A 15,349-nucleotide genomic window follows, 5' to 3' on the forward strand; every position below is an offset into this window, starting at 1 on the left:
GCATCTGATGACTTAGAGCATCAATACATTACTCATCCAACAGCACTGTCAACCAACAGTTAAGACTAAACTAATTCAGCTTTTAATTGGTTTTATGTTATTCCTAACGATTTCGCACAAACCAGAAAAAATTGCTACAATATGTATGTGAAACTATATATTCAATTATATGAATGAATTGTGGTTTATTTGGTAGCATTTCGTAGTGTGACTGATTTTACTAACTGCATTAGTAGGCCTTCTTTTCAAAGTTAGAGGTTCGCTATTTAATAGATTCCCCCGCTCCTCAGGCTTCCAGTGGGGAGATCTACCCATCTCGTATCGCAGGCAAATCTGACTAGCTCACAAACTAGAATCAAGGTTAATTGACCCACAGTCCCACACGGTGTTATGATATAATTTACTTGACGTGCAAATGAGCGATAGAAATCCAATCACGCAAATGTCACCATTCCGACTTTTTTGTGCGGGCAACTCGTGCCGCCCCCGGCTGCTGCCCATATGGCCAATATATAAATCCACTGCTGGCAATAAGAAACGAGGAAGTGCGGTTTGGCCAATATACCACGACTACGAAATGGTCGTTTTGCGGCAGTGGCCTCGTACGCCTGGGCGTCCGGGACTATAGCCCCGTGTCTTTTATGAATAGCTCCGGATCTCAACTTGACCAAAAACATTTTTATTTATCTTTCCGATCGCGCATTATGACAATGTATACCTGTAGGCCGCTAGCGTGCACATCGAAATTTTCCTCATTAATAGCTCCAGATCTCAACTTGAGCCCCCGAAAATAATTGCCTAGCAACGCCTCTGGTTAAAACTGATTGTTCAGCACTTTTGAATAAAATATGACGTAATAATGATAATGATGACGTCAGCGCATCCTCAAGGAGATATAAAAGCCCCATCTCAGTGTTTTTCATTATTTTATGTTATTTGCGAAGGACGTTTCAAATACATTTGTACCATGGACAATAAAGAAGTGATAGGTAAGTAGGGTAAACGCTGCACAAATTCAGAAGTTATTTTGATTCCATTAAGACTAGGAAATGCCGACTTCTTTAATGTGTGTAGGTAATTGCGGTGGCATAACGAATTTCTAAAGTACACCCTTAGTATTGAGCAGTAACCGGCCGTGAACCTGCCTCCATATGCGCCAGCATGAGCAAAAACATTTTCTATTGCTGGCCGGCTGAACTAGCGACTTGTCTGGTTTCTTGTATTAACTAAATAGAAGGATCTGACAAGGCCATGGTAGCCGGTCTGGACGATATGACATAAAATCACAATTAATTGAACATTTTACCACGATTACGATTAATGAATGATTATTTTGATTTAGTTTTTTGTTATGTTTTATAATGTGAAGTTTATATGGTAACATTGTAATATCAATCACATTGTAACATTGAGAAAGGTGCTAATATGAAGTGTTTTTTTAACGGTATTTAGTGTGCTGAAGTAAAATATTATTGATATACAGTGGGGAGAACAAGTATTTGATACACTGCCGATTTTGCAGGTTTTCCCACTTACAAGCATGTAGAAGTCTGTAATTCTTATCATGGGTATTCTTCAACTGTGAGTGACGGAATCTAAAACAAAAATCCAGAAAATCACATTGTATGATTTTTAAGTAATTAATTTGCATTTTATTGCATGACATTTGTATTTGATACATCAGAAAAGCAGAACTTAATATTTGGTACAGAAACCTTTGTTTGCAATAAAAGAGATCATACGTTTCCTGTAGTTCTTTGCACACACCGCAGCAGGGATTTTGGCCCAGTCCTCCATACAGACCTTCTCCAGATCCTTCAGGTTTCAGGGCTGTCACTGGGCAATACGGACTTTCAGCTCCCTCCAAAGATTTTCTATTGGGTTCAGGTCTGGAGACTGGCTAGGCCACTCCAGGACCTTGAGATGCTTCTTAGGAGCCACTCCTTAGTTGCCCTGGCTGTGTTTCAGGTCATTGTCATGCTGGAAGACCCAGCCACGACCCATCTTCAATGCTCTTACTGAGGGAAGGAGGTTGTTTGCCAAGATCTCGCGATACATGGCCCCATCCATCCTCCCCTCAATACGGTGCAGTCGTCCTGTCCCCTTTGCAGAAAAGCATCCCCAAAGAATGATGTTTCCACCTCCATGCTTCACAGTTGGGATGGTGTTCTTGGACTCATCCTCCTTCTTCCTCCAAACACAGCAAGTGGAGTTTAGACCAAAAAGCTTTTTTTTGTCTCATCAGACCACATGACCTTCTCCCATTCCTCCTCTGGATCATCCAGATGGTCATTGGCAAACTTCAGACGGGCCTGGACATGCGCTGGCTTGAGCAGGGGGACCTTGCGTGCACTGCAGGATTTTAATCCATGACGGCGTAGTGTGTTACTATTGGTTTTCTTTGAGACTGTGGTCCCAGCTCTCTTTAGGTCATTGACCAGGTCCTGCTGTGTAGTTCTGGGCTGATCCCCCACCTTTCTCATGATCATTGATGCCCCACGAGGTGAGATCTTGCATGGAGCCCCAGACAGAGGGAGATTGACCATCATCTTGAACTTCTTCCATTTTCTAATAATTGCGCCAACAGTTGTTGCCTTCTCACCAAACTGCTTGCCTATTGTCCTGTAGCCCATTCCAGCTTTGTGCCTTTCTCCAATTTTTTGCCACCCCAATAACGACACATTTTTTACACTAAGAACAACTGCATATTAAAAAACATTGATAGTTATTAATTAGTTAAGTAAACCATAGCACACACCTTAGACTGCGCACTGATAGGCCTAACGAGCCGTGAGTTTGCCGTGTTTTACCTACTCCTGTCACCCTGGTCCCCCCTAACCTGTTGGTGGAGGTCATGTTGGGGTACATAGTGCCTCCGTAAATAGAACTTGTTAAACTTTCATCAATAACTTTCACACATATAATTTTTAACCTTCATGCTCATATGATAGTAATAACCTTGTGTCGGATTAAATGTGAAATCGACTGGGATATGTAATTGCGAGAATGTTTAAAAAAAAACCTCTTCTTTAAATGCATTTCTTAAAAAACTCTATATTAACCCTTTGGCGCGTACGATCACACCGGTGTGATCAATCTAGAGTGGTCCCTGAAGCGTACGATAACACCGGTGTGATTAGAACGTCATGTTTAGAACGCACCATTAGCATGCCTAGCTACAAGTAACGTAACAATGGCTGGTCAGACCGCGCTGTTATTTAATCACATTTTGCTCAAACAGTGTTTATAACTTTATTTCCTGATTGTAATTGTTTCAAGACCATACTATGATATTAACAAGGTAGAAAGCATTCAAATCGGGACAAGAAGTGTTACTTACGTACCAACAGACAGCCAACACTAATACACAAAAACAAATTATATTAGCGACTACTACCGATCAAAACCATTGCAAAAACTTAGTTACGTTACCCGTTGTATGCATTTTATATAGTTCATTTTCACGACACTGAATTACTGGTCACGATTTGTTAGCTAGCGGGCAGCTGACGTTTGCTAGCGGTTAGCTGACGTTTTCTAGCTAGCTACAGTTATAAATCAACCAACTAAATCAACCAAACAATGGGCAAAAAAACTCACGCTGGGGGATCGGTAAGGAATATTTGAAACTCACGCGTGAAAAGGTTAAGCACATAGTAACCAGTGTGTAACCGTTATAGTAAATGCACTAGATGCTTCATATTGCTACATCGATGCGGCTTCAAACTAGTGTGACATATTCACCTGGCACAGCCAGAAGAGGACTGGTTACCCCTCTGAGCCTGGGTCCTCTCTAGGTTTCTTCCAAAATGTTGGCTTTCTTTGGGAGTTTTTCCTAGCCACTGAAATTCAACACTACTGTTGTTTGCTCCTAGGGGTTTAAGGCCAGGTGTTTTGTAAAAGCACTTTGTGACAACTGCTGATGTAAAAAGGGCTTTATAAATACATTTGATTGATTGATTGATTTACATTGTTTTCTTAGAAGTTGATTCAGAGGACAAGAACATGCTTCATTGCAGTCCGGACACAGATGTTCCAGAGGACGGAGATGATGTCTCTGTAGCCAGTGATGGGTCCCTGACGCTGACTGAAGATTTCCTGGAGATGACTCCCTCCCTCCTGGATGAAGAGAGATCTCTCTCCAGCCCCCCCACTGTCATGAGCCCTGAAACCCTGAAGGTCATCATCAAGGGCACCATGTGGCGAACGTATGCCAGAGAGTGCCCGCACACCAGCAGGGCCACCGAGCCATTCGGTCTAATGAAGAATCTCCTGGTGGAGGTCAAGCGTGCCCTGGAGCACTTTGGAATCTATGTCTGCTTAGTGGAAGACAGCGTTGAGTTCAGTGAGGTGAACGCAGTGGAGGACATTGTGGAAGTTGCGTCAAAAAGGATGTCTTTGCGTTCACACGGCAACCTTGCTCAACTGCATGCCGCATGTCGCGGTGACATGGGAGCCGTATGTTCAATGGCAAACACCTTTGCACTGGTCATCCATAACTACGTCATGCACTATTGGAGTAGCTTTTTAGTTCGTAGTGGCCAGTCAAGCACTTCAACAGAAGTCCTGGAAGAGGACCAAGAGACGACACCCACTGACAAGCAGAGATGGAACTCTGCCGGCTCGGCGCCTCAGATGTCCTCAGAACGCAAACGGAGATGGAAAGCTGCCGGATTGGGGCCTCAGACGTCTTCCCGCCTCAACCAGAGAAGTAAGTCTGCTGGCTCAGATCAGTGCAGCAGAGGCTGTCTCTCCACCAACCGTTTCGGCAGCACCTCCACGCAGGAAAGAAATCCTCCAGTAACTGGTGTCAAGGCTGATAGGAAGTCAGGAATGGGGAAACTAAGAAAGATCTTGTTTCGAAAGAAGAATAAGGTGTTTCCTTTATGTACTACTGGTAAGTCTTTCTAATGTATATCCGTCTTTACTCCTGTGGGTTAAATGTCTGCTCTATGTTCGCACTTTTATGATAGTTATGCCTCTTGTAATACATTTAGTTAATAGACAAAAGAGAGTTCCAAACATCATCAAAACACTCAGAAACAGTCTTAGCAAAATAACTGATTTAGAAACAGTCAAAAAAGGTCTAAAAGGTAGATTTTTCTTCATAGAACATTATGTAATTGTTACCTTGAAGGGATCTGACACATTTGTTGTCCATGCTGTCAAAGTGCCAGTATAGACTTTGTTGGGTAGGGGGCAATAAACAGACATTTCACTTCTCCAAAATGTACCTCAGTGGTGGTGGAGCCTTCAACAGGATGAGGGGCAGCAATCAGACCAGAGTAGAATCAAATAATGATCTCACTTCCTGTACTGCGGCTGAATGAGCACCACTTTGCCCTCTGTTGCCAAGTGATAATTCACACTTTCAGGTTGTGCTGTGTATTTCTGTCTTTCTGTTTTGATCAATATAACGGTGTCATGCCCTCTTCCCTGTCACGTTAGGTCCTGTAGCTGTCAACGAACCTGAGGAAGAACCTGAGGAAGAACCTGAGGAAGAACCTGAGGAAGAACCTGAGGAAGAACCTGAGGAAGAACAGTCTCTCCTGAAGAGGTTCAAAAATGGACTGGCAAAGATATTTTGCTTCCCGTGCAGGAACAGAAGCAAAAACTAACACCCAGCCCACACAAACTCCATAGTCCCCAATTCCAAAATAAATACAATGACTTTCATCTGTATAATTGCAAATTGCCATATATTGTATCTTTAACTGTATTCTGATTAAGCCAGTCATATAGCCAGCGTAGGTTAAAAATGTCTAACAGAATACTACCAGCCCATTGGCTAATTGCAGTCATGGGCTTTGACAGAATTTCACTTCCTGTGAATGTGACTTCCTGAGAACAAATACAAACGGCTGCTCTGTTGTATAACAAAGTGTACATTCATATGATGATTCCACAACAGTTTAATTTATTTGTACATACAGGAAATCTCACAGGTACATTGTAATGTCATGAACGTGGTGCAGTTGGGCAAATATTCTCCCTAAATATGGTAGGGTATCATTACAATTTCAAAAATGTGACAGTGAGGTGACGGACAGCACCGTCATCTCCCGCTCTTCCCAGATTCCCTTTGCACATGAACTCACCCCAGACTCCTTGATTTGTCTTGTCTCCAATTGTCGCTTACACCAGATCCCAATCAAGTCATTAGTATGTGTGCTCAGTGGTCCCCCTGATGCTCAGTGGTCGCCGCAGCCAACGCCCCCTGATGCCCAGTGGTGGCCGCCGCCAGCACCTCCCGCTGCCCAGTGATCGCCGCCACCAGCACCTCCCTCTGCCCAGTGGCCACCACCACCCGAGCCTGCCGAGGACTGGCCGCCTCGTACCGCGGCGCCCTCTCCTGCCCTGGAGCAGCTCCGTCATCTACCGCTCTTCCTGGATTCCCGTTGTACATGAACTCACCCCGGACTCCTTGATTTGTCTTGTCTCCAATTGTCGCTCACACCAGGTCCCAATCAAGTCATTAGTATGTGTTTAAATATTTCTCCTCTGCTCCTCTCACTTGTCTGTCATTGTTGCTTGTCCACGTTAGTGATTGTATGTGGTGAGTGTTCTGCTTTTGTTCATACCTTTTGTTTTGTAGGTTTTTTGGTGCTCGTTATACTTTTCAATTAAATATCACATCATGGACTGCCACTCTGCCTGCGCCTGGTTCCTTCCTGTCCACCCCTACGCCAACCTGTGACAATACATTTAGATTCTGCTTATCAAATCCGGTTCTTATCCAATCCAGTTCCAATTCCAATATTTTTACAAGAGAAGTAATACTAATATAATATAATAATTTTAAAAGTAAAATTTGCCTAACTTTTATTCTTTGCACATTTAGGCTGTAATCAATCAACATTGACAGGATTCAGGAAGGTTTATTTTTCCCTTCATTAATAAAAAAATAAATATTCTTATAAAGAATGATCAACAAAAACAATTACAAACCAAAATATTTTAATAAATAGTATAAAAATATGTCAGCTCATCTGTGTTATAGAATGGAGAGAGGGATACATGATGTTGTCTAGCTAAGTTAATGTTACTGTGATAGGCAGGCTTTCTAGTTTTAAAGAAAGAAATTACAAGCAAGCTGGGTAGACATTCATTTACCCACAGACCAGTTTGTGGGTTATGTCTTATAATAAATATGATGTACATTATAGTAACCTAGCTAGCTTGGTGTTCTATGAACACTTGTGCTCATAAGTTTGCATACCCTGGCAGAAATTGTGAAATGTTGGCATTGATTTTGAAAATATGACTGTATTTTATTTAAGGATTATGATCAGGCATTTATTATCACATAGTTGTTTGGCTCTTTTTTTAAATCATAATGATAACAAAAATCCCCCAAATTGCCCTGATCAAAAGTTTACATACCCTTGAATGTTTGGTCTTGTTACAGACACAAGGGGAGACACCCAGGTGAAAATGGCAATTAACGGTGAATTTCCCATACCTGTGACTTTTTAAATTGCAATTAGTGTCTGTGTATAAATAGTAAATGAGTTTGTTAGTTCTCAAGTGGATGCACTGAGCAGGCTATATACTGAGCCATGGGGAGCAGAAAAGAACTGTCACAAGACCTGCGTAACAAGGTAATGGAACTTTATAAAGATGGAAAAGGATAAAAAAAAAAGCTTGCCAGAGAGAAGCCTTTACTGCACCAATGCCAAAAAAAGCCTGGTTACAATGTGCCTGACAATATTTTTGACACAGCTTCTGGCACACTGTAAATTGGAGTGACGAGACCGAAACAGAGCTTTATGGTCACAATGTTTGGAGAGGGGTCAACAAGGCCTAAAGTGAACAGAATACCATCCCATGGTGGTGGCTCACTGATGTTTTAGGGGTGTGTGACCTCTAAAGGCATGGGGAATCTTGTGAAAATTGATGGCAAGATGAATGCAGCATCTTGTTATCAGATGATACTGTCAGAAAATTATTCTGCAGGAAAGCTGCTCATGGGACGCTCTTGGACTTTTCCAGCACAACAATGACTCTAAGCATACGGCCAAGTTGACACTCCAGAGGTTCTGGAGTGGCCATCACAGTCTCCTGACCTTAATATCATCAAGCCACTCTGGGGAGATCTCAAACGTGCGGTTCATGCAAGACGACCAAAGACTTTGCATGACCTGGAGGCATTTTGCCAAGACGAATGGGCAGCTATACCACTAGCAAGAATTCAGACAGACAACTATTACAAAAGACTGCATGCTGTCATTGATGCTAAAGGAGGCAATACACTATTAACAACTAAGGGTATGCAGACTTTTGATATATATATATAGAGAGCATGAAGGCAGCACATCTGCGGAGATGGAACGAAACACCCTTCAAGGACAGGCCGATTGAATTCTTTCAAAGGAAACTTAATGATTTGAAGCAACGCCAGTCCACCGTAAGTAACAGTTCTACTCCATTTACCAAAGCGCAAGAAGCATATTACCAGGCTAGCCTTTGTTTTGCTAGAGCGAGTAAGCCCCACTCTATTTTGTGTTTGCACAAACAAACCAACTTCTAACAGTGAAACAAGTACATACTAATTAGATCGGCCATTCATATTTTGGCATAATTGGTCTGAAAAGTTTGAGAACCCCTGCATGATTTACTGACTATCAGTACAATTTTAACTATCTAGTAGTAAGCCTATCTTTAACCTGTATCCTAATCCTAACTCTAATCCATCTTCTAAATATAACTTAAGCAAGCAGTTGCTTATCAACAGATTTGTTGGACATTTGTTGATAGTATTACTACTTGTAGGTTTATTTTCTAGTAAATATGATTGCATCTTTGATGCTTTACAGGTGGAGGCCAATAGGAAGGTAAGTTCGAAGTTCAATCAGTTGAAAGGTTTATTTGTAATTTATAATAAGTTATGGCAATGAAATTATAATTTAAAAATGAAGATAACAATCAATAATGACATTACACAAAAACATGCATCAATAACAATAACTATACAACTATAGTGCAATGTAAAAGTTACAGGTCTGCATGAAATTATTTGGTTGGCAAGTGTACATGGACTATGGATTGAAGGGAAGAGGGGTTCCTTAAATCCTTACAGCCTGTGGAAAGAACCTGTCCCATAGCCTGTTGGTTTTGGACTGAATGCTCCTGTACCTTCTGCCTGACGGCAGCTTGGTAAACAGTCTGTGACATGGGTGGCTGGTATCTGTAAGGATCCATTTGCTCCTCATCCTACACCTCTCTGTGTAGAGATCCTGCATGGATGGCAGGTCAGACCTTGTGATGCACTCTGCTGTTTTAATCACGCTCTGAAGTGTTTTGTGGTCGAGGGCGGTGCAGCTGCCATACCAGGCGGTGACACAGCTGGTCAGGATGTTCTCGATAGTGCATCTGTAGAAGTTGTTGAGTATCCTGGAATCCATGCCAAATCTCCTTACCCTTGGTAGCCTATGGGGATTTCAGCCGGATTTCACTACTTGGACATTTTGGGTCCTAGATTCATTTCTGTAACAGATACAACCTATTATGATGTATCCTGGTAATAAAAACCCCTCTGGCTACAATAAAAACACATAAAAACAGACTTCTGGGTCACTATTTATAAAACTAATCTGTTTGAAAGGCAGAAAAATTGTTTTCGGAAAACATTTCTGCCATTCAGCATCAAGATTTTTTTTTGAAAGCATTATGAGGTTTTGTGTCAATGGTATTTCCTCATACTTTCATGCCTTTACTATCAAATTACACTGTAATTGGGTTGAAAATAATGAAATAATTAAATAATAGAAGGTAAAAAATATAGGCACCCCCAAAAAATTTGGTTCTTCTACCTAGAAATAAAACACTATAAAATGAAAGATTATAACCCTATCTACCTTTTTTATGATGTAATGACACAAAACGGCCCTAGATCACTAGTTACGTTTGGACTTATATATTTTATAAACTCTTTTTTTATAAAAATTACCAACTTCTTCCCAAAAACTCAAGAACACCCCCATACTATGTGGACTAAATATTTATTTTTATATCATATTTATAATACAAACAATGTATTATGGTTCAAAACATCATATATAGTGATGTACACCCTTGTAATCCCTATTCTTGTCTACACATGAGCCTTTCTAAGATGCATGGTCAATGTCGTTGCCTGGTGAAAAGTTCTCATAGCAACCCAAACTATACAACCCATATTATACACGGACAACCCAAATTATACACGGAACGCTTCACGAAAGTGGCTACAAATAATATACCATTGGAATCGGACGATTATGGCAAATCTATTTTTCGAAATATTTATGCAAATGAGCACTGTCCGCGGTTCCGCGGATGTCGACTTTCCAGTTAATCTGCGTAGGAAGATGAGTCGTTTCCTGGCCTCCTTCACCACGACGTTAGAGCGATGAGACCAGGTCAAGTCTTCGCTGATGTTGACCCAGAGGAACCTGATGTTGTAAACTCTCTCTACTGCAGCCCCTTTGATGTTGTGATCAACAATCATCTCCTTTGTTTTGCTGATATTGAGCTGGAGGTTGTTATCCTGACACCACGAAGTCAGTGACCTTACCTCGTCTCTATAGGCTGACTCATCGTTGTCAGAGATCAGACCTATGATTGTGGTGTCTTCAGCAAACCTAACGATGGTGTTGGAGACGTGAGTTGCCAGGCAGTCATGGGTGAAGAGAGAGTACAGGAGCAGGCTCAACACACAGACCTGGGGGGAACCAGTGCTGAGACTCAGTGAGGAGGAGGTGGTGTTACCTATCCGCACCACCTGGGGTCCGCCCGTCAGGAAGTTCAGGATCCATCTGCACATAGTGGGGTCGAGACCTGGATCCCTGAGCTTAACCACCAGCTTGAGGGGCACAATGGTGTTGAAGGCTGAGCTATAGTCAATGAACAGCATTCTCACATGTGTGTTCCTTTTGTCCAGATGAGAGAGTGCAGAGTGGAGGGTCAGAGCGATGGTGTCCTCTGTGGACCTGTTTTGTCTGTAGGCAAACTGTAGTGGGTCAAGTGTTACAGGTATGGAGTCTGTGATGTGTTTTAACTAGCTGCTCAAAGCACTTCATGATGATTGGTGTGAGTGCTACTGGGCGGTACTCATTCATGTAGAGGACTTTTTGCTTTTTTGGCACAGGAACAATGATGGACTTTTTGAAGCAGGTGGGGACCACTGACTGATGTAGCGATAAGTTGAAGATATCAGTAAAGACACCAGCCAGTTGGTCAGCAGACAACCTGTGTAAATTGGAAGCTTCCATAAAACAGCAGTTGAATGCTTATACGACCAACATATTTCGGTTTGCTTTTCTTACAAATATTTTCCAACATAAATCGAATTTCACCATACAATTATTTGACTACTGATGTGTAAAAATCCAAATTCAAGCTGCTCTTCAGTCTCAGTCTGCACCATTTAGCTGCCCTGTCTTTAATTTCAGCAGAACTGACTTTTCCCATAACAAAGCCTTGTTGCAATATTGAAACAGTAATACAATGCTAATGAGGCCTTGGATCATGCCCCAGGACTACCTGGCCTGACGATTCCTGGATGTTGCTCATCTATTTGTTGTCTGAAGGGTTCCTGCTGTCACGGCCCGCAGCCCACCTGGTCTTCCCTGTCCTTGTCCCTCTGGTTGCGCATTTGTGTAGAGCAACTTCCACATCTTAAACAATAAATAAATCACTTATGTAATTTGATTAATTAGGACAAAAGTGATATCTTATCTCTACAACAAAAGGGTAACGTACAGTCAGGTCCGGAAATAATTGGAGACTGACACAAGTTTAGTTTATTTTGCCTGTTCATCAAAATATATTCAAGTTACAGTTTAATAATGTTTTAATGTGAGTGTATTCACATCCAAATTGGAGGAAAGGTTTAGGAATTACAGCTCTTATAATCTATTGGGGGTTAATTTGTATATTATAATTACTGTTACTTTTAACTGCACTATCGGGAGTAGGAAAACCAAGCATTTCATTGCCATAACTTGTTATTGCAAATGACAAAGGAACCTTTTGAACATTAGGAGTGGCCAAATCAACAGTTTGGTACATTCTGAGAAAAAAAGAACACACTGGTGAGCTCTGCAACACACAAAGGGCTGGATGTCAACTGAAGACAACAGTGGTGGATGATCATAGGATCCTTTCCATGGTGAAGAAAAACCCCTTCACAACATCCAGATAAGTGCAGAACACTCTCCATGAGGTAGGCATATCATTATCCAAGTCTACCATGAAGAGAAGACTTCACAAGAGAAAATACAGAGGGTTCACCACAAGATGCAAACCATTCATAAGCCTCTAGAATAGAAAGGCCAGATTTGACTTTGCCAAAAAATATCTAAAAAAGCAAGCCCAGTTCTTGAACAGCATTCTTTGGACAGATGAAACTAAGATCAACCTGCATGCATGGCTTCCAATGGCACTGGGTCACTAGTGTTTATTGATGATGTGACAGAAGACAGAAGCAGCTGAATTAATTCTGAAGTGTATAGGGATATATTGTTTGCTCAGATTCAGCCAAACGGCACTTCACTTTACACATGGACAATGACCCAAAACAAAATTGCAAAAGCTACCCAGGAGTTTTTTAGGGCAAAGAAGTGGAATATTCTGCAATGGCCAAGTCAATCACCTGATCTCAACATGATCGAGCATGCATTTCACTTGCTGAAAACAAAAGTTAAGGCAGAAAGATCCACAAACAAACTGAAGACAGCTGCAGTAAAGGCCTGGCAAAGCATCACAAAGGAGGAATCCCAGCATTTGGAGATGTCCATGCTTTCTAGACTTCAGGCAGGCATTGCCTGCAAAGAATTCTCGACAAAGTATTAAAAATGAAAATGTTATTTATGATTGTAAATTTGTCCAATTACATTTAAGCCCCTGAAATATGGGGACTATGTATGAAATTGGTTGAAATTCCTAAATGTTTAATACAATGTTTTTGTTCAACCCCTTGAATTAAAGCTGAAAGTCTGCACTTTAATTGCATCTTGGTTGTTTCATTTAAAATCCATTGTGGTGCGTACAGAGACAAAATTATAAAAAGTGTGACAGTGTCCAAATATTTCCAGACCTGTTTCCTTTGTACAAATTGCTCATACTTTGAAAGAAATCAACATTATCTGCTTTAAAATAAAACAGCTTGCAGCAGAACTGATTGTGAGGAAAAAACTGTACTGGCAGGTTTTTTTTCTTTGTAGTTTATTGTGGAGGACTGTTCTCTCAGGCAACGTGCAGACAAGAGTCATGGCAATAATAGATACATGCTGTAAGAGACTAAGCAACACAGTCTATGTATGTATTTACATTCAAGTCTTAGAGACATGTTGAGTTCATTAACAGATCACGTACCCTTTCTTGTCTTATAGCATATTAATAACACTTCCAGGACTGCATAAGACATGCAAAATTAGATTCCAATGACATACCTTAACGTTATAAAAATACAAAAATCCATTTTTAAAGCACATTTACACAGATACTTTTTTTGTGGCACCTATACTATGAGCAAAAAGATGTCATTGCAATCTTTTTGTTTTCCAGCATTTACATGATTGTAGGGTTCAGTAGTACAGAGACGTGGGGGGCTCCAGGAAGAACAATCGGGAGCACAATGGGAGGATGTAGACAGTGTGCAGGCTGAAGAAGTTAAATTACAAACTAAATCTACAATTTAGTTGTTTCTAGCATGACCATCACAACCATGTCAGTCTAAACTTGTGGCCGACACTGTTCTGAGTATGAGACTCTCTGAGGGCCAACTACCGGTACTAAGTTCACTGTCCACACTACCACCTGTCTACTACTGACCGCCCTGTCTGGCACGGCCAGCTAGTTACTACTGCGTTTGCATGGACAGGAGTCAGTCTTGTAGCTGCCTAAAGATTCACCATGTATGGGATAATCTATTATTTCACCATCAGAAAAACAGGGGGGAAACTATGGCAGAAATGGCTTATTTGGAGCGCCTTATTTGTCAAATAATAGGCTATTTCTCTCATGTACATTTTGTGGTGTCCTATCCTTAAGAATTTTCATTTGTTTAAGGCAGACTAAATTATTTGGATGGCTGGACTGATGTGTGTCTCATGTGGTCCCGTCGGCTCCAGTGCTGCTGATCTGTCCGCTGCTCATCAAAGGGGGTGTGGCCTCCTGTTCGGATTCCCTGACGAAGATGACAGCATCCCCACTAACGTTGATCAGACACTGAGCCTGAAGCGAGGAAGACAAACGGATATGGAGAGGACTGATTGCCATTAACACAGAACAATGCTTTTGACCTTCAGCGGGGTGTATGTGTACCTGGTTCTTGTTGGGGTTTTCCATGAAGACACACTCTTTCATGCTGTATGACACAACAGCATTGCCCCCAAGAGCAGCGACATGGGCCCGGACCATAGCAAACACTTCAGCTATGAAGCAATGAAGGAACCCACTGACACCCCCCTCCTGACACACACATACAGAGACAGACAGACAGACAGACACACACACACACACAGACACACAGCAATGCCTTATTATTACTATGAGCAAGAAGATGGACCAAATACACACACCACACAGCAATATACAGCTCTGGGAAAAAATTAAGAGACCACTGCAAAATTATCAGTTTCTCTGGTATTTACTATTCAAAGGTATGTGTTTGAGTAAAATTAACAGTTTTGTTTTATTCTATAAACTACTGAAAAGATTAGGTGTTCTTCCAAGATAACCTTGTACTTGGCTTGATTCATGCATCCTTCACAAGGACAAATCTGCCCGATTCCAGCCTTGCTGAAGCATCCCCAGATCATCACCGATCCTCCACCAAATTTTACAGTGGGTTGAGGCACTGGCTTGTAGGCCTCTCCAGGTCTAACCATTAGATGACCAGGTGTTGGGCAAAGCTGAAAATGTGACTTGTCAGAGAAGATGACCTTACTCCATTTTCCTTTACGGTCCAATCCTTATGGTCTTTTGCGAACTTCAGCCTGGCTCTTCTTTGCTTCTCATTGATGAAGGGCTTTTTTCTAACTTTGCACAACTTCAGCCCTGCCTCTAGGAGCCTGTTTCGAACCATCCTTGCCATGCACATCACCCCAGCTGCTGTTTGCCATTCTTTTTGTAGGTCACTTGATGTCATTCTATGGTTGTTGAGTGACATTGAATGAGTTGGTCATCTCGTTCAGTGGACAGTCGTTTTCGCCCTCTGCCAGTCTGCAGCTTTGTTGTCCCCAATGTCTGTTACTTAACCTTGTTTTTATGAACTGCCGTCTTTGAAATGTTCAGGATGGAAGCAAACTGACGCTCACTGTATCCCTCTGCCAGTTAAGCCAGAATTGAACCCTTCTTTTCCTCA

General features: G+C 41.6%; 2 protein-coding genes and 1 long non-coding RNA gene across 3 annotated transcripts in view; 1 reads left to right on the top strand and 2 right to left on the bottom strand.

Annotated features, from left to right (window-relative positions):
* The first annotated feature begins 921 nt into the window (after nt 1-921).
* Nucleotides 922-5,687, top strand: LOC109616915. The gene is made up of 3 exons (XM_020056660.3): nt 922-989; nt 3,983-4,897; nt 5,449-5,687. Exons 1-3 carry the CDS (start codon nt 968-970, stop codon nt 5,616-5,618), a joined length of 1,107 nt encoding a protein of 368 aa, XP_019912219.2. The 5' UTR covers nt 922-967; the 3' UTR covers nt 5,619-5,687.
* On the bottom strand, nt 4,384-6,634 carry LOC117593335. The gene is made up of 2 exons (XR_004574783.1): nt 6,281-6,634; nt 4,384-6,247 (listed from the first exon to the last, which is right to left on the bottom strand). It is a non-coding gene; the product is annotated as an uncharacterized LOC117593335 (long non-coding RNA).
* A 6,863-nt stretch (nt 6,635-13,497) lies between these two features.
* The window catches only part of c2cd5 (C2 calcium dependent domain containing 5), a 32,409-nt gene continuing 30,557 nt past the window's right edge, over nt 13,498-15,349 (bottom strand). Inside the window, 2 exon segments of the mRNA XM_029114940.2 lie at nt 13,498-14,217; nt 14,308-14,454. Of these exon segments, the coding sequence (XP_028970773.2) occupies nt 14,092-14,217; nt 14,308-14,454 (273 nt within the window). The 3' untranslated portion in view covers nt 13,498-14,091.

This window comes from Esox lucius, chromosome 19 (genome assembly GCF_011004845.1).
Source record: "Esox lucius isolate fEsoLuc1 chromosome 19, fEsoLuc1.pri, whole genome shotgun sequence".
NCBI classification, from domain to species: Eukaryota; Metazoa; Chordata; class Actinopteri; order Esociformes; family Esocidae; genus Esox; species Esox lucius.